The sequence below is a fragment of the Ursus maritimus genome, unplaced genomic scaffold, assembly GCF_017311325.1.
Source record: "Ursus maritimus isolate PB19 unplaced genomic scaffold, ASM1731132v1 scaffold_17, whole genome shotgun sequence".
Classification (NCBI taxonomy): Eukaryota; Metazoa; Chordata; class Mammalia; order Carnivora; family Ursidae; genus Ursus; species Ursus maritimus.
This window is the reverse complement of record NW_024424119.1, coordinates 47,777,515-47,801,191: the sequence shown is the minus strand read 5'-3', so window position 1 is coordinate 47,801,191 and position 23,677 is coordinate 47,777,515. Positions and strand designations below refer to the sequence as shown.

At 42.1% G+C, this 23,677-nt stretch overlaps 2 protein-coding genes across 8 annotated transcripts in view; one reads left to right on the top strand and one right to left on the bottom strand.

The window, feature by feature from the left end:
- The window catches only part of MRRF (mitochondrial ribosome recycling factor), a 52,794-nt gene extending 50,732 nt beyond the window's left edge, over positions 1-2,062 (bottom strand). For 3 of the 5 annotated variants that reach the window (XR_005835240.1, XM_008698808.2, XM_040631840.1), the window contains exon 1: positions 1,892-2,015. The gene's annotated coding sequence lies outside the window, so the exon portion shown is untranslated. Of the gene's footprint in view, positions 1-1,891 lie in introns of all 5 variants that reach the window. The other 2 variants (XM_008698809.2, XM_008698810.2) reach the window with 2 other exon arrangements.
- On the top strand, positions 1,981-23,113 carry RBM18 (RNA binding motif protein 18). Of its 3 annotated transcripts, none has more exons than XM_040631843.1 (7): positions 1,981-2,115; positions 5,030-5,148; positions 12,754-12,880; positions 13,077-13,166; positions 15,819-15,905; positions 17,611-17,696; positions 21,081-23,113. In XM_040631843.1, exons 2-7 carry the CDS (start codon positions 5,036-5,038, stop codon positions 21,238-21,240), a joined length of 663 nt encoding a protein of 220 aa, XP_040487777.1. In that variant the 5' UTR covers positions 1,981-2,115; positions 5,030-5,035; the 3' UTR covers positions 21,241-23,113. The 3 variants fall into 3 exon arrangements, with proteins under 3 accessions (XP_040487777.1, XP_040487776.1, XP_008697029.1); XM_040631842.1 differs by having other exon boundaries at positions 5,020-5,148; XM_008698807.2 differs by lacking the exon at positions 13,077-13,166 and having other exon boundaries at positions 5,020-5,148.
- Positions 23,114-23,677: the final 564 nt, after the last annotated feature.

Below are 23,677 nucleotides of genomic sequence, written 5' to 3'. Positions count from 1 at the left end.
TATTATTGAAACTGTTGAAGTAATTTTTAAAACTATTTGAAGCACATACTGTTTTTCCAAAGTTAAGGTTCTCAAAACTTGACTTTCTCTGTTTTCCACAGGTGAATTTTAATTTTGGAAAGAACTAGATGAGGGACACAAAGCCCACTGTCCGTTGTCCCAGCAACCTCTCCCAATCCAGCTGTGTATTAGCTTATAAAATGTACATTTTTATACATTCATATGTATTATCGGATAACCAGATTTGTGATTACCACCCATATTTTACAAATAAGCACACTGATTTTTCATTTCCTGGAATGTTCCTTCTGCTCCTGGGTCTTCAAACATACTACTGAAGTTGAATCTGCTTGGAATGATTTTCCTCCACCTCTTTAATGAACTACCTGCCATTTTTCTTTCAGATTTCAGCTTAAGCATTGCTTTCTCAGAGGATGCTTCTTTGGTCATTTCCTCCAACCAAAGTAGATCAAATGTCCTGTAGCCCACTTTTGTTAACACCCTACACTTCTTCATAGCACTTAAACAATATTAGCTAGTATTTGTGTAGTTACCTGATCATTGCCTAAGTCCCTCCATAAGACTACAACCATCAAAACGACTATCTGTAGTTGTCTTGTTCATTGCCATACCTCCAGTAACTAGCACAGTCCCTGAACAAAGAAGATACTGAATACAAGTGATGAATACATGAATGAAAGTCTAGAAAGAGCAAGTCCTTGCCCAAGGTCACAATTATGGTGCAAGATTTGAAATCTAAGCCTCAGACTGAAGGTCCTGGGATCTACTTCCCAACAGTGCTTCAATGATATCTTGGTTTGCCAGATTTTCCACATAGAGATAGTAGGGTATGCTCTCTAAATTCAGTGCCATTTAAAGGTGTTTATAGCAACTGACTATATAGTATCCGACTATTCATAGTATCATGACTATACCATAGAATTATGTCCCTAACATAGTCAAAGGAGGATAAGACACTTTTTAACGGGTAGAGAAAGAGCTTTTGCCTAAGAGTTAGAAGGTATGGATCCCAAAATTCCTATTTCATCACTCCCTGCCAACCATCCTGTATAGATTCATGATCACCTGTACTCAAAAAGGATTTGTGGGAGCTCTACAACTGACATATGACTTGTATCAAATCATTTTCTCTACCTCGGTTGTGTTTCCTCAATTGTAAAATGAATGGTCAGACCAGATTCTGGGCAGTGCAATAGAGCGTAGTGAAAGGAAAATGGCACCAAACTTAACGAAGACCTGGGAAAGAGTCCTGGTTCTAGCACTTCCTAGATATGTGACCTCAGCTACCTGGAACTCTCTGGATCTCAATCTCATCTGTAAAATGTAAATGACAATACTATCTGTCAGGGTTACCAGGACGATCAAATGAGATAAGGGCTGCAGAAACACTTTGTAACTAGGGATGAGCTACTGAAATGACAACTGTTCCCTGAGGGAAGACACAGAGTAATAGTTAAAAGTTGAGGCTCTGTAATTTAATCTCCATCATTTGCTAGCCGCATGACCCTGGTAGTTATTTCTCCGCGCTTCCATTTCCTCATCATGGGGAGTAATAATACCTACTCCCATGGGAAAATTAAATGTTCCTGCCAAATAGTGGGCTACTAAGTAGTGGCTACTATTGAGTAAGCTCCCTTCCCCTCCGCCATCCTCCAAGTTCCTAGCTGATGAGACAGGCCCCGCCCCCACCCCATGAAACTCTCTGGGAAGCGACAGACCCCGCCCCCAGCCTTAAAGGTCAAGCCGGACTCGAATGGAACCGGTCGGGGGACGGCGATAAGACTCCCTAAGGTCCCCCACAAATCTTTGATTAGAAGTCTCTGGCACCCGGACCCAGCGCGCGCCTCGAGGCCGTGCAGAGGCCACTCACCAGCTATCGCCCAGGTTACTAGGAAAAGACCTACGTGATCGCGGAAACGGCGTCGGCGCGGGTGCCATGACGTCACGGGGCGGCGCGGCGGCGCAGACGTAGCGCGTCACCGACGGCCTGGAAGCAGGCGGCGTTGAGGCGGACGCGTTTGGAGGGCCGTCGGGCAGTGGAGTCGGGACCTGTTTCTGGGGCATGAGCCGAGGGGAAGACACCGAGGCCACGAGGTGAGTCCGGCCGCGATGCGCCCCTGTACCCCAGCGCCGGCCCCGCGAGGGGCTCGCAGAGGAGGCTGCCCTAGCAAGAAGGCTTTTCAGGCCCCGCCCCGGATTGTCCCGCCGCTAGCCCGGAAATAACAATCCGAGAAATGACCCATCGCATCTAGGAATTCGGGGCCAGGAATCGGGAAGCCGGGGTTCCAGGCTAGACCCTGCCGTTACCGTTAGCTTTAGGAACAAGTGGCTTTGCTTCTCTAGACTTTAGTTTCCCCGTATGATTATTCCTGCCTTCCAGGTTGTTGCAGGTCAACTGCGAGGATAGATGACAGCGTTTTGTGAACTCTGTTAATCTAGGGAGTTGTCGCCATTGCAAACCTAAAAAATTTTGATAGTCGCATGCCATCTTGATCTCATTACGCTTTACCGTTCCTCAAAAGGCCCTGTGCAGAGCTGTCACAGATACTCTCTCATTTAAGCTTCTTAACAACCCATGAGTTGGGATAATCGTGCCCATTTTAGAAAAGAAGAAGGAACGGAGGCTCCAGGTGGAGCCTCATTAATTCATTCAGTAAATATTGAGCATCAGCCATGAGCCAAGCACTGTACTAAGTGCTGGGCATAGAACTATGATTAGGAAAGGCAAGGCCCTGCCCTGTAGAAGCTTACATTCTAGTGAGGGAAACAATACGGAATAGGAAATAACGTTGAATTGGCATTATATGGAAAGGAAAGGTGGCTTTGATAGAGACTAACGAGGAGCTCAACCCTCAGGGAAAGCTTTTCTGAGAAAACACTTAAGTCATGCAATAACTGGGTACAAAAGTCAGGATTTAAATATAGATCTTTTGGCCCCATATCTTGTACTCTTGCCACCAAAACATGGTCCCCTCCTGTGATATTAAGTAGTTGTTAGTTTTGCTGTTTTCAGACAGAAGAAAATCAGGAGGTCCTATCACTGAAGCCTCATCTCAGATGTTAAGTCCTTCAGAGAGGCCTTCCCTCTCCACTAATTCTGAAGTGGTCCAACCCCGTCTCCATGTCACATCACCTTGTTTAATTGTGTTTGCAGCTGTCAGTAATTACATCTTGCTTATTTATTTTCCTTTTGTTTTGTCCCACCCCTCTTCCAAATACAAGCATCCCTAGGGAGACCATGTTTGTTCACTGCTCTGTCCCCGGTATCTAGACAATGCCTAGAAATAGCAGCTCTATTTTCTTGTTTGTTTGTTCAATGAATGAGTGATCAGTAGGAGAATAGGAAAGGGAAGCAGGGAGAGACAAAATGTTTCTCCTCCTGTGTTTCCACTCCTGGGATTCTGTTTCTGTATGTTTCATCTTTCCCTCAGGAGGTAAGAGCAAGATCTATAGCTTATTCCTTTCTCTATTTTCAGCACATAGTCCTGGGTTTAGCAGTTAGCAGTTGCTTATCATGCATTGCTGAACAGATTGAACATGTGAGTGGGAAAGGAAGAAGAATACCCTCACGTGTGGGGTTAGATAAACATGTTCAACAAACAGTTGCTTAGGGCCCACCCTGTGCCAGACTTCATCGGCTCTGCTAAGATGAATAAGAGGTAATGGCAGTTTTCAGTATATGTCACCTATTGTTTTTAAGACACAGTTCCTGCAGCACTGACCTCTGAGGCACATCTGGTTACATGATACACATGGTTCCTCTGTGTATTCCTAGTTCTGAAGTCTGGCACAGCCTGCCATCTTCCTAGCTCTTTTTTCTTTCTCTACCACATTATACATTTGTTAAAGCTTTATTTTACATCTGCCACCTCATTTTTGGCCCTGTTAGCAACCTTAAGTTACAAGCAGGGCAAGGTTTAGTATGTAGAGATGAGGAAACAAGCTTAGAGAGAAGTGACTTCCAGTGGAAATGCCAAAATTTGAAACTAGGTCTTCTTGACACCCAGGTTTTTTCTCTTGCCACTACTGTCTCCATCATAACCCTCATCCTCCCTTTTTGGATGTAAGATGAGTCATTTCAGGATGGAAGACTAGTAATAATTCAAACTAACTTTAATTGAAAGCTTCTTGGGTGTGATGTATTGTTCTTAACGCTTTGGGTGTGTGAACTCAGTAAATCCATACAACTTTTATGAGGTGTTACTCCATTTCAGAGATGAGGAACCTGAGGTACAGAATGGCGGCATTGCTTGAGCAAGGTTACACAGCTAGTAAATGGTGCAGCTGGAATGACGGAGGAGTTAGTCTCTTCTGAGTCTCTCCCAAAATATTAAACATGATACTAGTGAACATTTACTGATTGCTTGCTGCTGTTAGATGCAGTGTTTGATGATTTTTCATGCACTATCTCTAATCTTCACAACAGCCCTGTAAGATAAGAACTATTATCTCCATTCATAGTATATATGAGGAAACGGAGGCCTAGAATGTTCAGATTATTCACCAAGTCACACAACTGGCTTTCAAACTGAGTTCTAACTCCAAAATCTATGGCCTTGAATTTCCTAGATTGCCTCTTCCATGAGGAAGACGTGTATGCTGCTCTTTCCCACCCATCTCCTTCAGTTCCATTAAGACTCTTCTTTCTGGTGATTTCCAAGACTTGGTTTTGGGTGACGGTCTTTAAACTGGAGTATCATGTAGTAATAGAGCCTTTGGCCTCCTGCCCAGTTTGCCTCTGGCTTCAGAAGAGGAAAGCTGTAGTTTCTGCACACACAACCACGCCCCTTTCACCTTAAATGGAAGCTTTTGCACTCTGGCTGCCAGAGGAGCTGTCCCAAGGGAACTGGTGCTGGGGCCCTGGTTGCAGAATAACAGGCCTTTCAAGCACTGGCCAGAGCTTGCCCTCCTTGAATAAATGTTTGTCAAATTGAATTTGAAGCCTCATGTTCACACAGTGTTGCTCCTCTCCTGCCTGAATGTTCACATTTCCTTTAGTTTTTCATAGAGATTGATGGAAGCAGAAACCAAAACTCTTCCCCTGGAGAACGCATCCATCCTTTCAGAGGGTTCCCTGCAGGAAGGGCACCGGTTATGGATTGGCAACCTGGACCCCAAGATCACAGAGTAAGTCTGAGTCATCTTAAATCATTACCGACAGCACTGGGATGTTTGCACGGATAATGTTCAGAAGAATTTTCAAGAGATGGAGAATATATTTTGGCCCTTATTTTATATATATATATTCAATTACCTTTGAAGGGTACGTGCTTTTGTTAGTAACCTGTTATGTTGACATTTTTCTCACATTTGAACTCTTCTGCGAGAACATAGGCTTGGCTATTGTTTAAAACATACCTCTTTGGGGCGCCTGGGTGGCACAGCGGTCAAGCGTCTGCCTTCGGCTCAGGGCGTGATCCCGGCGTTATGGGATCGAGCCCCACATCAGGCTCCTCCGCTATGAGCCTGCTTCTTCCTCTCCCACTCCTCCTGCTTGTGTTCCCTCTCTCGCTGGCTGTCTCTATCTCTGTCGAATAAGTAAATAAAATCTTTAAAAAAAAATAAATAAATAAAAATAAAAAAAAACACATACCTCTTTTTTTCCTATTTGCCAAAGATGTTTTCCTGTTTTCACCAATTTGAACCCTTGTACCCGGTGACTACAGAACATTATTTTCTAGAATCAGCCCCACGGCATACTTTTGTTCCTCAAAATGAAGAAACAAGCAGAAGTCTCAGTACCTTCACAGACAGGCAGAGGGTACCACTTGATTGTAATTCATGTGAAGCAGCCGTGGGACCACAGAAGGTCAGAGCTGGAAGGCATCTTAGAGATCACATCAGTCCCTTCTGTTTTCATTCAGTCGTTAAACTATATGAGTGCCTATTGTGTGCCAGTGCCCATTTGTGCCAGGTGCCATGCTAAGCAGTGCTCAAGCTTTTTAAATCTGAGGAACCTTGTCTTAAAGTAACTAGAACCTGTTTTTAAAATAAAAGCTCAGAGCTGCTCTGATTAAAGGATGGGGAGAGGTCCACCCAAAGCCTTTTGGCAACTGCTACCCTTTCTTTGGTGGTAAGTTATAGGACTCCATGGAGCACACTTGAAAACCTCTGATATGATCCAGCTTTCTTATCCTACAGTAGAGAAAACTGGGGCCTAAGACATGGAAGTACCTTGTCCAGGGTAACAAAACTTATTAAATTGTCCTGACTCCCCACTCTTTGTACTGTGACCATTATAGTGGAAAGCAGTTTCTTAGCGGAGAGAATTAAGAGGTTTTTCCTTCTCCTAGTTGCTCAGTAGGTACAGGGCTATGGTTGGTGGCAGGATAGTTAAAGAGTGAGTAGATTGGGCTCTGTGGGATCAGTGCTTAAAGCAAGCATGGAGTATGCCATCAGTCCTAAAAGTTACTCCCTTTGAAATAATGTTAAAGGCAGGGTGAGAGGAGAATCCACTTATTTGAATCTAGGCTGAGAACAGGTGTATATAGGATTGGGATTGGGAGAAAGGAAGGGGATGTGAACTAATGGATCAGGATCATAATAGAAAATTTAGTTCTTTAATTCCGCTCAAGTTCAGATCAGCTAAATATAGATAACTTTGGGTCCCTCTGGGAACTATGATGTCATTTAAGATATGTTGTCCCCATATTATGTTACCTTGGTCACTGGGGCCCTGGAATACGAACTGTGCATTTATTTTGGTTCTCTTTATGGCTCATGGCTTTGAGGATGCATGTGTGAATCAGCCAAGCCTCTCAGTCATGTCTGTTGATCAGAGAAGCTGTTTCCATCATCTAAAACCCAAGCTGTGAGGGGATGCTCCCAAGAGTGGTTTCCATTCCCACCTCCGTTTGTCTGAATGGAAATCTGGAATGTGGAAACACTGTTCATTGTTTTGGCTGCAATTCACTGTAATGAGACCTGTTCTAATTGTGTCTGCTGCTTGATAGGAAGGTTCAAATAGGCATCTGCCACCTCAGTTTATGTCATAAATTGGAGTATATGAATGTTTTCTGCACTTAGAGCATTAACAGGAACATTGAAACAAAACTTTCCTACTGGTATCTCTGCCCTTTTTATATCAGGCCAGAGGTGGACATCATGTCCTGAACTGCAGATCGGGGCGTTGCAGGGTCTCCCTGTGGCTTCCCTACCTCTGTGTCACCTGCAGTTTTGTTTACTGTTTTTCTTCTCTGGATTCCTTATGTTAAAACCTTTTCTCTGCCAAACAAAAATAGTAATAAATTTCTTTTTAAAGATACAGATATCAATCAGAGCTATGGTTAGCATGAAATGCTTAGTATTATCCCATTTAATTTACTTAATTACAGTAAAGAAACCTAATGTGTTAGTAAGGTAGGTCTAATGGAAATGTCTGATTTCCTTCCAAGTTTTTGAATTACGTAAACTTCGGGATCCTGTTCCTCTCAAAGTGGGTAATGATGAGCCTAGATGAATCATTAAAATAGTCATTTCCAGACATGGTAGCAATTGGGTGTTATACCTTTCATGACAATGGGGCACCTGGCTTGTAGTCCAGTCTCAAACTATTTGAATCCAGATCTTTAAACTTCTAATAACTCTTGAGAGAAATTTGCAGATCACACTTCAGTTTTCATAATTAAACCGACACCCCACCCATCAGTTGCTGCTAATTCCTCCTGTTTCCCCCTTCAACACACTCTTCTTATCTCTTTCCTGTGCATATCCCTGCTCTTTACCATTCCTCTTCCTGATCTCTCTTATAAATGGATTTGAATGCCCCTCTTATACAAATGGTCTCTCACCTCTTGTTAGAAGACAATATATAGTGTATATTTATTGTCATGAATGGTTACAAGATATGTAAAACAGTGGCAGTTTAAAAAAAAAAAAAGATTTTCCACTCAATTTTTCAGACTTTATTTTGTAATTAATTCGAGCCTCCTATGTGTATGTGCTTCTAAGTTATTAATGTGAGTCCTGCTCAAGCTACCTGGGATGTCCCTTCAGTCTCTTCCCAGTGGAATATGCATTGCTAACCAACTGTCTCACACTCCAGTATTCCGCTTCATGTTGATTTGCATTTAGTGTTTTGTGGTTGCGGTATTCACCATTTCATGGCTATGCTAGCTGCCAAGAATACCTGTACAACTAAATATGTCTTAGAGGTTTCAATTTAAGGGAATGGTGACGTATTATCTGTGGAGGTAGCACATCCCAAACCCTTGTTCTTTCTACTGTATTCTGATTCTTCCCAATTATATTACACTTCGTAGGCTGTAAGGTAAAAATGTTCAACTAATGATCTGAACATTTCTTCTAGCTCTAGCATTGTATTAGTTCCTCTTGTTAAGGTCATAACAACCTTGTGAGGCAAATAATACAGATATTTATTTATTTATTTATTTATTTATTTATTTATTTATTTATTTTTAAGTAGGCTCCACACCCAACGTAGAGCTCAATGAGAGACTTGAACTCACGACCCTGAGATCGAGACCTGAGCTGAGATTAAGCATCAGACACTTAAGCGGCTGAGCCAGCCAGGTGCCCCTCTCCCTGTTTTGTGGGACAAGAAGAGTTAAGTGGATTGACTTAGTATACTGAAAGTAGTTAATGATGGGACTAATCTCCCATCACCTAATTTAGTGCTCTTTGCACAGATATTCCAGTAGTCCACATAACAGAACAATCATAACCTAAGGTATCCTCTTTTAAATTTTAAAATATAAGGACTTCTTTTAAGTTGTTGTGGGACCCAGTAAATAAAAACAGTGCCTCCAAATACTATTGCTAGTGCCTGCAACAGAGAAGCCAAAAAAGTTAATGTCCTTAGACATTATCTATTGTCCACACTGTGGTTTCCCCTGAAAGGATTAATATTGGCTTTCTTTTTCAAACATTAAATGTGCTGCGTAGAAAGCCAAATTAATGGCCACTGCACAGTTCATAAGGAGAAGTGAAAAGCAAAGCCAGCAGAAATTCTAAAAGAAGGAGCATTCTAAGTAGAGGATATAAGGAGAAATAAAGAGTGGGTGAGCAGAATATCAGGAGGACCTTTTTGACTAAAGAAGAGGTTGAATACTAAGTGATAGTGAAAACAGTAGTTGGATAGAAAGAATACTACCCAATTAATACAGGGTTTTTTAAATTTACTCAGATGAGAAATTTGAATTTCTTGTAGAAGAGACTTACTGTGGGTGTTTAGCAGGGTACTGACAACACGAAAGTGATGTTTTAGTGGGGAAGTGAGACGTTGGTATGTAGAGCGGGTTGGAGGAGCAAAGACTAACCACGAAGATTAACTAGGAGAGACTGCCAGAAACTAGGCCTGTCTACCACGTAGGTAGAGATAATGAACTTGGAAGCCAGTAGGTGAGTCTAAAAGATGAACATGATTGAAGAGCGGAGAGTTGAAGATGACCCGGATGTTTCTTACCTGAGAAATGGAGAATCATGTCAACACAGACCGGTGGATTAGCTGGAAAGGGTGTCTGTGGAGGGGGGTGGCCAGTGTGGGTTGTCCTAAGTAAACTGAAAAGCAGTAGAGAGCCATCCAGGGGGAAATGTCCTTCTGAGGCCGACTTTCAGAGATGAGCTAGAACAAAAGGGGAGAGCACGTGCATGGATGTGTGAGAACAGTGTGTTTACCCCTAAGGAAACCCTGGTTTTCTCAGCCCATTCCTTATTTTTCCATCATGATTCATGCTTCTTTTAATGCCTTGGTTTGCATGAATCAGCCTTTACTGTTTGCTGCTTAAATTTGGAACACAGTAATACTATTTAATAACTTACAGAACAGAGAACATAAAGACCTACAAATAATAATTTCTATAAGTTTATTAAAAAAACTTTCTCTAAAACAAATTATGCGTTTAAAACAGTCCTAAATGTCTTTTTATTGACTTCCCATTGCCTACACATCAAACTAAAATTCCCTCACTAAGGACACCAATGTCCTTCACAGCCTGTCCCTTGCCTGCCTTTCAGCCTCATCGCTTAGCTGCCCTACCCCCACTCTCTTCCAGTGGAGCAGATTCTTTTTCACCTTTATGTCTTTGTACTTGATACTCATTAACCACCACGTCCCCCGCACAGTTGGGCCTCCTCATCTGTGTGCTCATGTACGTACCTCTGTGTGCAAATATTATAGTGTTTTGTAATTTTTTGATCGCGTTTCTCTCTCCTCTAACCAGAATGTGAGGTCCTTGAAGGCAGGAACCTAGTTGTATTCATCTGGATAGTTCAAGTGCCTAAAGCAGTTTTTGACAAGTAGTAGGTGTCTGTTATAACATTTGTGTGGATTAATTACTTCTGTGCCATTAAGCAGGAAGGCCATTTTCAAGACCCGATATGCAAAGCACCAAGTTGCAGAAATATGTTGGGACCGGTGTACTAGCTCCTGAAGCCGCAGGGCCCACGTTTCATTAAGTGAAGCGAGGCTCTGATGAGTAGTGAGCCCTCCCATACTTCAGCAACAGATGAAAGTGCTTGCAGATGTGAAAGCAAGATTCTTCAGGCTTTTTTCACTATCAGAGCTCGCAGTCCCCATCTCCAGGAAGCAAAATAGTAAACATTTCATTCCTTTTGTTTCGGCGTTCCGATAATTTCAAGAAATTATCAAACAAGGAAAGAAATCCTGGAGAAGTTGAAAGACACAGACCTAAGCAGATGTTCCTGGAATCTTAAGGTCGCACTTCTCGGGCAGAATGTATTTGTTAGCTTTTCAAAGAATAATCTGTCGGCATTTTTTCTTCTAAGTAAATTAAAATTCATTTCCTAGGAAATGCCGATCGCCTTACCTTCCTGCTATTAAGCAGAATGGAGCTGATGAAAAGATGACCAGCCCACAGTAGCCCTTAGATTGTTTAGAAAAATGGGTTTGACCCACCATTCATGGCAGCTAACACATGGCATAGTAGGTAGAAGATGCAGCTGTGAGTTAAAGCCCCAGGGGAGGGGCGCCTGGCCAGCTCAGCCAGTGGAGCATGCAACTCTAGATCTCGGGGTCGTGAGTTTGAGCCCTAAATTGGGCGTAGAGATTACTTTAATTCATTAATCAGGGCATAGAGATTAATTAATTAATTAGAGACCCAGGGGAGACTCTCCCAGTCCATATGTCTGTGCATTTGAGAGGCTCACCCTTACTGTACGCCTACTCAAAAATCAAGTAAAACCAGACATTTGCACTTGAGGTAGCTCCCTTTCCCCTGAAGAATCACCTCCTACATCCTCACTAGCAGCTGAGGTCTCCTGGTGGGAGTTGAGAATTTAAAATCTAGGGTGTTACAGTTTTCCCTTTCAAAACCGGTCTAAAGACCAGATTAATGTCCACAATATGCCTTGGGATCCTTGTATCCTGCCCCAGTGCAAGAGCTGTATTATGTCTTTCCTGCTGCACTGTCAGGCACCTGATCCAGGATAGTGGGCTTGCTTGTTGATGTGCAGTAGTATCAAATTTAATATATATAGCTTATGATCCACTTCATATCTTTCTGCCTCCCAAAGGAGATCCTTACTCAAGAATAAAATCTTGATGAGTTTCTCCTAGAAAACAATGTGAATATAAATGTGGCTGTAACGACAGCTTTACTGACTCCCTGTGGGGTAGAATTCCCAGTAATAACAGATTTAGCATGTGGGCTGATACCTTTTTAGTATCACAGGGACAGCATTGTTTAGAGAAAGCCTTGACTCCATTTGAATAGTGTGGAGGATGCCAGGAGGAAGGCCAAAGGAAAAGGAAACGGGAGAGCTGTTGGTTTGTCTCACCCTTACATCAGATGACAGGAAGTCGGAATTGAGATTGGCCACAGCAACCTGTTAAGGCCACATCTGTTTGAATAACTTAAAAGCTCTATAGAAACCAAATAAGTTTTAGAGAAAGGAATTCAAGAAGAGGACGAGGGGCGGAATGGCAAACAAGAGCTTGAGGTGAACTTCCTGCCAGGAAAAAATTTCGTCCTGGGCCATCCATATTCTTTAATCAACCATGCTCCGAAGTATGAACTGTGTTAAAGGGACTGAGGTTGACTAGTTACCCACAACTGGGTGATTTATAGGACTGGCCAGGTTCCCCTGCCCTCTGTGAGACCAGCCCCAGTCACATTGTGGTTCCACGTTGTCCCTAACGTTCAGTCACATCAGGGATCGAAACTCACAGGCAATTATGGAAGGACCACTTTTGGTTTTTGGCAGAGCTTCTCACAAGTGCAATTCGGGTCTAATGATTAATTATGAAACCTATTACAGAAGTCCTCCAAGGTTGTTTTTCTGTTTGTGTGAATGTGTATGTGTTTGCTACTTTATTTTTGAGATAGGGTAGGCTTTGGCGTTTGGAGTGTGGGTATGTGTTCCTGATGGAGTTGTAGTTATTTACAAATACTAGTTCATTGCCAAGAAATTAAAAATAAATAAATCGACACTATTTTTGAGCTTTTCTCCAAAAGAAAAACAAATGGTGCTTGTGGGCCAGACAGCTGTTCATTAGGTGTGGTTTTTTGTTTGGTATTTTTGTGCTGGACAGACGCATAGCCATGACAATTCGAGTTCCCATTCCAGATAGAGGCAAACATGTCTGTTTGCCAAATAAACTAACGCAGCAGTTTGGAAGAAGGCAGGGGGCGGGGGTGCGAGATCCCCGCCCCCGCCCCGGGGTAAATTATCTCCGTGCTTTTATCTCGCACTTGAGGCCGAGGCGCTGTCCAGGTCCGCAGAGTGTGCTCACGGGCTGCGCTTTCTCTGCAGATATCACCTCCTCAAGCTCCTCCAGAAGTTCGGCACCGTAAAGCAGTTCGACTTCCTCTTCCACAAGTCAGGTGCTTTGGAGGGGCAGCCTCGAGGGTACTGTTTCGTGAACTTCGAAACTAAGCAGGTAATGAAACCGCTCCGCTTTCGTGGTGCTTCTCATACTCCCCCACTTATTTCTGTGCCTCTCTCAACGACTAGAATAGCAGTACCTTGTGGGCAGGAGCCATGTCCGATTCCTCTCTGTGTGCCTCGCCCCGCGTCCTGAAGGTGACCCTCGATAAACAAACGAGTGAACAGCTTTCAACATCTACCCTCCGCAGGCTCCCGGTCTGAGGCGGCTGACCTACTTTTCTGACCAGATGCTTTGGGGTGCCCACATGAAGCACATGGACATCCTCCTCCCTGGTCTGGTTTGTTTGTTCCTTTAGTGGCAGGCCAACAAAGCCTCCTTTTCTTTCAATAGTTTTGCCCCGTGGTGCAGAAGCCCTCCCTGTGTGTGGTGAGCCACTTAAAAATGTCCCCTTCTTCTCAGTGTCTCAGAACAACTGCATGCAGATTTGAATATATATGAAGGAAGAGAGCATTCAGCTTCAATCATGACGTATACATGTGTCTGCTTGCAGTAGAATTATATTCTTTGGGTGGACATGCCTTGCTAAAGAAATTGAATTTGAATGTTATTAAATACAGACATACTGTTTAATACTCTCTATAACTTTATTAGTCATGTGGAAGGACATTGCCTAGTTATTGTTGCATTAATAATATATTTGGATGTTTTTCTTTTATAAAAGTAATATATGTTAACTGTAGATGGAAGTACAGATAAGTGACTTCACTTAAGCAGCCTAATACCCAGAAATAATCGCTGTTAATATTTAGTTATAGATTTTTCTAGTCTTGTCTTTCTTTATATTCACACACGCATACGCACATATGGCTTAGAGCACACAGAGAAGATCACATCGTCCTGTTTACCACTCAGAGCATATTAAAAATTTTCTGTCCTCTACTACACATCCAGGTAACATTCTATATCGTGATACTGTGGTTTCACCAGCGTGACTACATATTTGTAAAACTTCACTGATATAGGGCTTTAATATATACATTTTGTTATATGTAACTTAGACCTCAGTTTAAAACTGAATCAGCATCATTTTTGATGACTGCACAATATTTCATCCTGGGAATATATGATCAGTTCTTGATTGTTAGCTATTTAGGTAGGTCCCCAGTGACTCACAAGTGTCCACAGTGTGCTAGCGAATGTCTGTATCCCTCTGATGATGTTCATGTGTACGTATATCCGTGGAAATGGAGTGGTGTCAATAAAGGCCTTGTATACTTTTTCTTGATACGACTGCCAGTTGCTTTCAAGCAGTGATGTATCCGTATGTTATGAGACTGTATTAGACTGTAGTTTGTCCTTATCTGTGCTGGGGATTCTTTCAATTTCCTCTCACTTTTGCAAATGAGATAGGCACTAAGTGATACATTGCTGTTCTAAATGGGGGAACTGAAAGAATGCTGTGTAAGGTTAACATTTTTAAATACTTTGTTCTTCCCTAATGACAGAGCGTGATAAGCATTCTTGCAGACAGCTAAAATCAGTGGTCATGCTGGGGATAGATGTTGGTTTAAAACACTGGACTATAAGTCACAACGCCTAGCTTCTGTTGCTGGCTCTCTTATTTATTAACTTTGGCCAAGTCTTTTAACTTCATTTGGCCTCAGTTTTCATTTAAAGATGGGGATTAAAAATATCTTCCTTACCTTCCAGGAAGTTGAGAGAATAGACGAGGGTATGTAGGAAAATACCATCGGCATTTGATAATGCTGTTGAAGACATGAACTCTGAAATGACATATAGAGATAGGAAAATTTTTTTGAAACATTTATCCCCTTGCTGGCATTTTATTACTGCTGATGCTGTAGAATCAATAGAGAGTACCGTGTAAATTCTAATTGGCTAGATGAAACTTACAAGAAGAGTAAAACATCTCTTATCTGTCTCTCTAACTGCTAAGCAAGGATGTCAGTGACTGTCCAATGGCTGACACATAGTGAGTACTCAGGTATTTGTTGAATGTCATGCTGGCGAGCTCTGGAGGGGTATGAGAATCACTGGTAAAATTAGACTGGAATGCCTGGTGGTATCACACTGCGATCTCAGATAGATTCGTCTTGTTCCTCTTCCTGTTCCTTAAGGGCTTCTTCACCCCCTGGTAAACGTGGGTTATGCTTGGCTGAATGCCTCATGGATACAAATGGAGCAGAGAAGGTTTGGCAGGATGGAAAAGTACGACCAGGCTTCCTGGGAATGTCCTAGAGTGACTCTTATCCAGCTTCAGGAATTCCTTTTAACCTTGTTGCTCCTGTATCTGATAGGGAAAGGGTCAGGGAACTTTTGGCTCCAAAAGCCAGGTGCATAGATTGGCTCACACAAATACCTTGCTCACAGGCTCTTTGACTCACTCCTGCTTTTTCCGGCCTGGTTTCCTTCACTCCCATATCGTTTGAAGCCCTTACTGTTTCTCACTTTGGATCCAGAGGTTAAGCCCTAGTCTGGGGTATAGTTCCAGAGTCCCTGGGGGTGAGTAAATTTCTTAGCACAGTAGGTCCTAACAGACGGAAGTGTATAGAAAGGTATCACCTAATAAGAACAGTCTGCTAACACTGATTGAGTGCTTACCGTGTGCTCCATGCTTTCTTTACGCGCACTCTTTGACTCCTCACAGTAACCAATGAGGAACAAGTAGTATTGTCTGTATTTTATAGATGAAGAAGCTAATATTCACAGAGATTAGGGGGCCTGCCAACCATTACACTGCCAGTAAGTGACAGAGCCAGGATTGGCGTTTTTGTTTGACGGACTTTACAAAACTTACACTCTTTCTGTTTTTCTGCCTTTTTTTCTTTACTGTAAACCCTTTGTAAGTTGTGTATCAGAGGCAGTCTGGTTAGGATTGCAGCCATCAAAGCTGGTGAGGCCCTATGAGATACATAGAGTTAGTTAGGCATTTGAATTGTTGGCTAACATCCATCCCTCTCCTGGACAGGAAGCCGAACAAGCCATCCAGTGTCTCAACGGCAAGCTGGCTCTGTCTAAGAAGCTGGTGGTGCGCTGGGCACACGCTCAAGTAAAGGTAAGTCTGGTGGCTGGAAAGACAACATCAAGCTCACCCGAAGTGAGTTTTCCAGAAGATAGTTGTCCACTTACCCATTTGCATCCCAGCCTCTTCACATCTGGAGCAGTCATACTTTGGTCTCCTACTTGTATTTACCATGTGTGTTGCCAGATTTTTCTTTTGAGAAACATCTCAGGAGGGATTAAGTTCCTTCATTGTTTCTCTCCACATACCCACAGATTCTGTTTTTGATTGATTTTTCCATGTGGCTGATGTGTATACTCAGACCTCTATCATGTTTTTGGTGGGGGTGGTTCTTTGGAGGAAAAAATGTACTTATTTTTAAAATTAGTTGCTTTAGGCATTATTAGACTCTTCCCAGCCTCTCAGTTCTATGGAGAGTTTGAATATGTTTATCCTAAATGCTTGAGAAATGGGTCGTATGTATGAGCGCTTAAAGCATCGGCGTCTCATTACTCCAGAGAGTTTGAGAGTTATTTGCGGGCCTTCGCAGGGTCTGTAGTGTCTCCAAAGCCCGAGAAGTGGCCAGTCGTTTTGTTCATCTTACAGCTGGTCTCTTGAGAGACTGCACTGGAAAAGATATGACCATTTAAAAAAAAAAAAAAGGCATTTTGTTTTACCTGGTACAAACGTACTGAAGTCTGTGGACTGGAGCCATCCCAAGAGTTCATTCTCTTCCTTCATGGTGGGGTCTTGACCAACCTGCCTGTAAAAAGATTTGTGGCAATTAAAATTGGAGCTTCGGTCTTTAGCTAGAGAAGCATGGATTTTGATCGGAGACTCCCTACCCATCAAGCTTCCCAGTAAAGAGTCACAGCAATTAAGCATATGAGCTCAGAGTCCAAACTGAAAAACAGAGCTCAGACACTTCGGATCCTTAGGAGGATCTCAGGTCATCATGGAGCCTTCTCAATTTCTAGGACACATTGCCTTAAAAATAGAAACAACAAAGAGAATTACCAAATGCTTTTGTACTCAAAAGAAAATCAAGTCTCATTTGCCAAACTGGCTGTCGTTTTCTCATTTTGTGTCTCGTTGAAAAGACACGCAAGAGACATCATCCTTCATTCCTATCTTTCATTTGAGAATCTCGATGCCTTATGGTTCTCTTCTCCTACAAGTCTTTTTGACCACAGGCTCCTGATTACTCTTTAGTATTTAATTTACTTTTTATAAGAGGTGTATAATTATCTGACATCAAATTAGACTACCTTTTTGCTATAGAATGTTTTCTCTGTCAGTGGCTGAAAGCTGTTACTACCTTTCTTCTCCAGTCAGGCCTGTTTAAGAGTTGAATGTTATGCTTGATACTTTGCAAAAGTCGAGCAAAATTTTTAAGTGTTTTTGAATAAAGTGAAGTAAATATTGTAAGAGCTGATATGTGACAGTTAAAACAAGAGTGTGTAGGAGGGCAATTGTATTGTATATTTATACCGTCTGTGAATTTGAAAGTCGAAGTTCTTTCCCTACCAAATAAGGAGGACTAGTGGCTAGATGGGAAGCTTCTTCTGCACTTCTTTTTCTAACTTTATAGCTTTTAGGCCAAAACTGTGGAGTTTTGCATTAATTCTAAATGTAAAGCAGTCCTCAGATTGTCTAGAACCATGCCAACGATACACTGGTGGGGTTGGAGTTTCTGAACTACTCAGTACAGTAAAGGACTGGTTTTTGCTCACCCAAGTGATTTCCCGTTTTCTTTCAGAGATACGATCATAACAAGAATGATAAGATCCTTCCTATCAGTCTTGAGCCATCCTCAAGCACTGAGCCCACTCAGTCTAACCTAAGGTAAGACAGCGTACTCTAGAAAGACACGAGTATTCAAGAGTGTGAGTCGCTTCTTCATTCCAAGCCTTCATTCACACTTCAGTGAATCTTTAGACTCTTAATTTAGAATAGAATCTGCTAACTTTTGACATGTCGAGAGATGTGTTCAGTTAACCTCCAGAATGTGTACATACCCTCTCCTTGCATACCCCTAAGATCATGTCCTTACAGAATTCATGCCCTCAAAAAAGGCTGGATGGACCTGCCCCGTAGCAGCCAGGGTGCTGGGCCCTGGAGTACAAAGGTACGTCGGACAGTCCTTACCCTAGAAAAAAGCATCTTCATGAGGCCTGAGGTCTCATTGGCGTTTGTCGTCGTCCACTCCTTCCTCCCTAACTGTGAGCTCCTTTATACAGAGTGTTAGTTTGTAGCCCTTTCATTCTCTGTGCTGCGTTTCTGTGACAGCAACAGTGTTGGTTCCAGTGTGCACAAATTATCTGTTACTTTTTCGGAGTTAATTCAAAACAGAAGGAACAAGGGGTTTGGTAGAGAAAGGGGAAGTTAAGTGGATGGTTGAGCAGAAGTAGAGGGTTTTGGGGTTTTGTTGTTTTGTTTTGTTTCCCTGCATTGTAGCCTAGGGAGAAATTTTAACAATAGCAATAGCCAGGATTTATTGAGGTTACTCTAAATCGGGCGGTGTGCTAAACACGTCACATGCCATATGTCACTTAATTATGAAAATTCTGGTCAAAGTACTGTAATAGTCATCTTACCTCTGAGTAAACTGACGCTTAGCAGGGTAAACGATCTTGGCCGAGATCCACACAGGTAGTGAATAGCAGATTCCAGATTCAAAGCTAGGTCTCCTGGACTTCAGAATTCGGTCTGAGTTACTACTTCGAAGAAACTTCATGCTGTGAATGCAGGGATACAGTTCTGAAGCCTGTTCCAGGGGAGAGAAAGCAGATACGTGAAGGAGCATCAGTGTCCTACGAGGGTTAGCAATCAGCCTGCAGTTGCAAAGTCAGGAAAGCGATGCCTGTTTGGATGGAGGACCAGACAGCAAACAAACAACCTTTCTTGTATGTTTTCTGCACCAAACAAAACAGATTTCTCAGCATCTCACTAAGCTACAGGGGAAGGTGACCCTGAAATGTTTTCCAGAGTGATAAAGTTAGTAAAGTAAAATGGATTTTAGAGTTAGTTTAATGTCATTGATTTATTTATTTATAATACTTACTAAAATATTTGATGTAATATTTGATAAATTGTGTTTTATATATTATAAATCAATTTAGTATTTATGGTAAATATTAAATGTAGTAGTTAATATGATTGATTTCTCAATTTTGTGCTCTTTTACTATTTTGTACTCCCAGAAATTTAAAAAAATATATATGATGACTTCTGTAGCTGTCACTGGGAACCATATCCACTTTGCTGTTTTCCCCATAAAGTTTGAACCTCCGTGATCTCAAATTTTATAAATCTGACTCCTGTTAGGAAGAGACCACTGCATTTATGCTTGGCGCTCTAGACGGGACAGTGACATGTCTTTAGTTTTCTTTTCGATGTTTGCACTTATACTAGACAGTCTAGGGTTTTCCATTTACTTTGTAATCCAGAGAACCTCAGCTAACATCTTCCTATTACCGTCTATACCTAATTAGAGAACGTTGTGTTTTGGTGACTCCTACGGGACAAATGGCTGGCTATCCTGGTAGTGGAGGAGGTGCTGGAACGCATCTTGGTAATACCTGGGTGTTCTTTCTCATTGTAACTGAGGTGGTAAACTTTACCCTGGCCGTGTAGTTACGAGCATGTGCAGCAGAAGCACGCTTTTTGAGCATCTCTAAGAGGCCATCGTGTACATTCCCTTCCAAGTTTCTCTCCCTGACTGTTGACCACTGACAGCATCGAGAGTAGAAAGGGAACCATGGGTCCTAGAATACCCACTGCCTGAGGGCTTTGCATTCTGGTCCAGGGATGGCAGTGACCTCGCTCGGAAGGGAGTTCCTCCCAACTTGTGCAGTGTCTCCTCACCCCATCTCTCTGATATGGGGCTGTCCAGCTCCCAACCTGATGGAGAGGACAGAGCGAGGGCTTTGGTGATAATACACCGGGCTCGAATCCTGCCTGTGCAGTCTGTTAGCTGTGTGAACCCTGGGCGAATGACTACCTCTCTGCATTTGTTTCTTTATCTGTAAAATGTGGATATTATCGCAAGGACTAGAAACAATATAGGTAAAATTCTGGGCCCAGTGCCTGGCTTATTGTAAGCACTCCGTAAATGATTACAATGAGAAACACCTATTTATTAGTTTAAAAAAAAAAAAAGATTCTGTAGGATTTCCAGGGTGTGTTTTCCATTGTTATTCAGTGATTCAAGAAGTGTACAGTGTAGTAGTTAATAGCATGGGGTCTGGAATCTGATTGTGTTTAAATCTCACCTCTCCCACTTAACTAGCCATGTCATACTGGGCAAGGTAACCTTGTGCCTCGGTTTTTTCATCTGCAGAATGAGGAGTGTGACCTACCTTATAATGTTGTTTTCAATCCTACACGAATATTTGTCCTGATTTTTTTTATCATGGCAAAAGGCACATAAAATAACATTTACCGTATTATCCATTTTAGGTGTACAAATGCAGTGGTACTAAATATATTCGTAATGTTGTACGACCGTTACCACCTTCCTTCTCCATAATTCTTTTCGTCTTGCAGAACTGAAACTCTATACCCATTAAATAATAACTCCCCTTTTCCACCTCTCCCAAGCCCCTGGCAGCCCCCATTCCACTTTGTCTCTGATTTTGACTAGTCTCACTACTTTGTACAAGTGAAGTCATCCAGTATTTGTCTTTGTGACCGGCTTGTTTCACTTAGCATAATGGCCGCAAGGTTCATCCATGTTGTGGCGTAGGTCAGAATTCCCTTTCTTTTTAAAGCGGAATAATATTCCAAAGTGTGATATATACCATATTTTGCTTATCCATTCATACATCGATGAACACTTGGGTTGCTTCTGCATTTTAACTATTGTGACCAATGCTGCTGTGAACACACAGGTGTACAAAGGTCTCTTCCAGACCCCACTTTCAGTTTCTGCTGTCTGCCAAGCCCTAATGTGTCCAGCAGTGTTTGTGTCTGAAGATTAAAGGAAGCCATATGCGAAGTACTCCTAACGGTGTCTGGGTTTTTAGTAAAAATCTAATAGATGGTTCCGGTTTGATCTCTTTCTAAAATGTTACTTGGGTGTGTGTGTTATGTGAAATATGTGCATGTTCGTATTTGAGTTATCTTGTTGCTGCTGTGATATGCATACAAGGCACAAGGAAGATGAGCTACGCAAGTCTTTCCGGACTGCACCCAGGCCCGCTCTGATGCTCTGCTCTCCTTTTTCAGTGTCACTGCAAAGATAAAAGCCATTGAAGCCAAGCTGAAAATGATGGCAGAAAATCCTGACGCAGAGTATCCAGCAGCGCCTGTTTATTCCTACTTTAAGCCTCCAGATAAAAAAAGGACTACTCCTTATTCTAGAACAGCTTGGAAATCTCGAAGATGATGGTTATGAATTATTGTAGCAGCAAAAGCAAATTGGTCTCCACGCCTGAAATCCTCTGCCTTTGTACTTTGTCGATGTGAATGGTACTGCCCAACAGAGCACAATCACATGTTAATGATTGGTAACTTAACATTTTTGGATGGTCTCATGGATGTTTCTTCCCTGAAGTATGTGTGGAAGTGAGCATCATCCAGAATAAATAGGATTGTATCCAGACTTGTGATTTGAACACTGGGATGCTCCAGTTGGCTGGTTTGTTTGGATTTGTAACTCCAGAAACGTTATATAGGATGCCAGAGAGAAAGGCAAACATAGAAAATGTCATTATTTAAATCAAGAAACTAAATTTATTAACGTCTGTCTTTCAAAAAAAAAAAAACCAGAGCATTTTTCTGTGCTCACATGTCTTTACAACATAAAGGAAAGTAAGAGGGAGGGAAGTGCGAGATTTTGAATCATGTTGAGAACTATTGTTCCGGAATTTATTATGGAAATCCCTCCAACTGGACTAAAAAATTCTTGGCAAAAGGGAGCTGATTCTTTGAGCAAATGTTGTGGTCATCTGTTTAAGAATTATGGTTACTGTTTCAAAATCCCGGTTAGGAAAACTTGGTGTATATCTTAAAATTGTTTGCATCAACAAAACTGTAGATTCAAATTTAGCATTTTATACCGCAGCGGAAGTTCTCTTTGGAAATCCAGCTTTTATTCTATAGTGCTCATTTTTTAAATCTCTGAATAATCCTGCCTCTATAATACCAAATGTTGTTATTAACGTGGGACTTTTAAAATTGCACCTATTGCATGAGATTGTTTTTTATAGCATGAGAATGTTCTATTTGGAATTGTATCATGGTCAATCTAAATAGAAAAGCAGCATTTCTTTGAAAACCTAATCATTGCTGTATTGAGCTCTATCAAGCATACTATTTATTAATAATTACGTAGGGGGCTGTGTTGAAGAAATTGAACTGTCTTGTGCAGGGTGAGGAGGGGACATGCAGTGGACACAAAGTCAACGGAGCAGGCCTACTCTGGCACTGAGATTGTAAAATGACCTCACGGCTTATGTAGTTCTTAAAGGCTTGAAAGACTGCATGACTTTAAAATGATTCTTCCTTCATAGAACATACTTCTGCCCGGATATGTTTTGCTACTTGGAATATCTTAAATATAAGAACAGAGAAAGAAAAATAAATCCGCAGATGTGGGAGTGTGTTTCTGTCAGCAGTTCTGGTCCTTTTGGTGCCAGGTTGACAGCTGTTTCATTGGGCAGCACCTTTGCTTCTTTACCAGGTCAATCATTTTGAGACCTAGGCGCCATTCCTAGTGACCACGGACACCTTACCATGATCGTTCCCAGCAAGAGGAAGCTTTCACTTTAGATTCAAGCCTTCGTATGAGCACACGTGAGTGTAAGACACTTGAACCAAATCGTGAGCATAGTGAGGTTTCAGAGTTCACAGAACCGGTTCAGAGAAATCTCACCCCTTTCCCTAGCTTAGTCTTTTTAGCTATCTTTAGATAGTAAGCGCTTTCTGTATTTGTTAACTCTGTCTGTGATGCGAGTAACTCTCCTTCCATTTGAGGGCTAGTTCAGGGAGGTGGGAGCATTGTCTCCCATTTTTCTGGTGACTTCTTAAGAGTACAGAATTTACCATTTTATCCTTCCGTCCTCAAAGGGTTATGGTGGAGTAGGACTTACTTAACGCAAAATAGTCTTCTATTTTTAATAGGAACCTAGAAAGTACTTAACTCTGAATTATCTAGAGTTGTTTCCTTTAGAAACCAGAGCTATTTATTTGTATTTAAAGCAATGTTTATTATTTGTATGGATTCTTAATTCCTCTGTGTGAATAAATGCAAGACCGTGTCTGTGTGGTTGTGTCTTCTCTCGTTCATTTTGTGGAATAAAGGCTACGGTTCTCTGGTAGGCTCATTTCCCCTCAGGACTTGGGCCGGGGTGTCTAGGTGGGGCTTTTTCTAAGTGCCTTCTCTGCATTCGACTCTGGCTAGAGGCGCCCTCAGAGACCATTCTCTCCACCCGTCATGCCTGCCTACTTCTGCTGTTAGAGATGAGAAAGACTAGTCGTTCTCACAGCAAACCTAATCATTTGAAAAGAAGCCATAAGTGGAAGTTTGGGAAAGTATCACACTGTGTTTGGTCCTTTTAGTGTAGAGGTTTCAAAGAATAAATGTATGTGTCATATATATGCTGAAAGCAGTCTGGTGAAAGGTTTGTAAAATACCAGTGTTAACTTGGTTGACCCATTGTTTGAAATGACAAGAGTGGGGGCGCCTGGATGGCTCAGTTGGTTAAACGTCTGCCTTCGGCTCAGGTCGTAATTCCGGGGTCCTGGGATCAAGCCGCGTGTTGGGCTCCCTGCTCAGCAGGGAGTCTGCTTCTCCCTCTCCTTCTGTCCCTCTTCCTGGCTCT

What these genes read in the sequence shown, in the direction of transcription:
- RBM18 (XM_040631843.1), top strand. Translation starts at nt 5,036, where the DNA reads ATGGAAGCAGAAACCAAAACTCTTCCCCTGGAGAACGCATCCATCCTT. An exon ending in ACATCCTCCTCCCTGGTCTG is followed by an intron (nt 13,167 to 15,818) that starts GTTTGTTTGTTC and finishes TCTCCTGGACAG; the next exon opens with GAAGCCGAACAAGCCATCCA. An exon ending in GGGCACACGCTCAAGTAAAG is followed by an intron (nt 15,906 to 17,610) that starts GTAAGTCTGGTG and finishes GTTTTCTTTCAG; the next exon opens with AGATACGATCATAACAAGAA.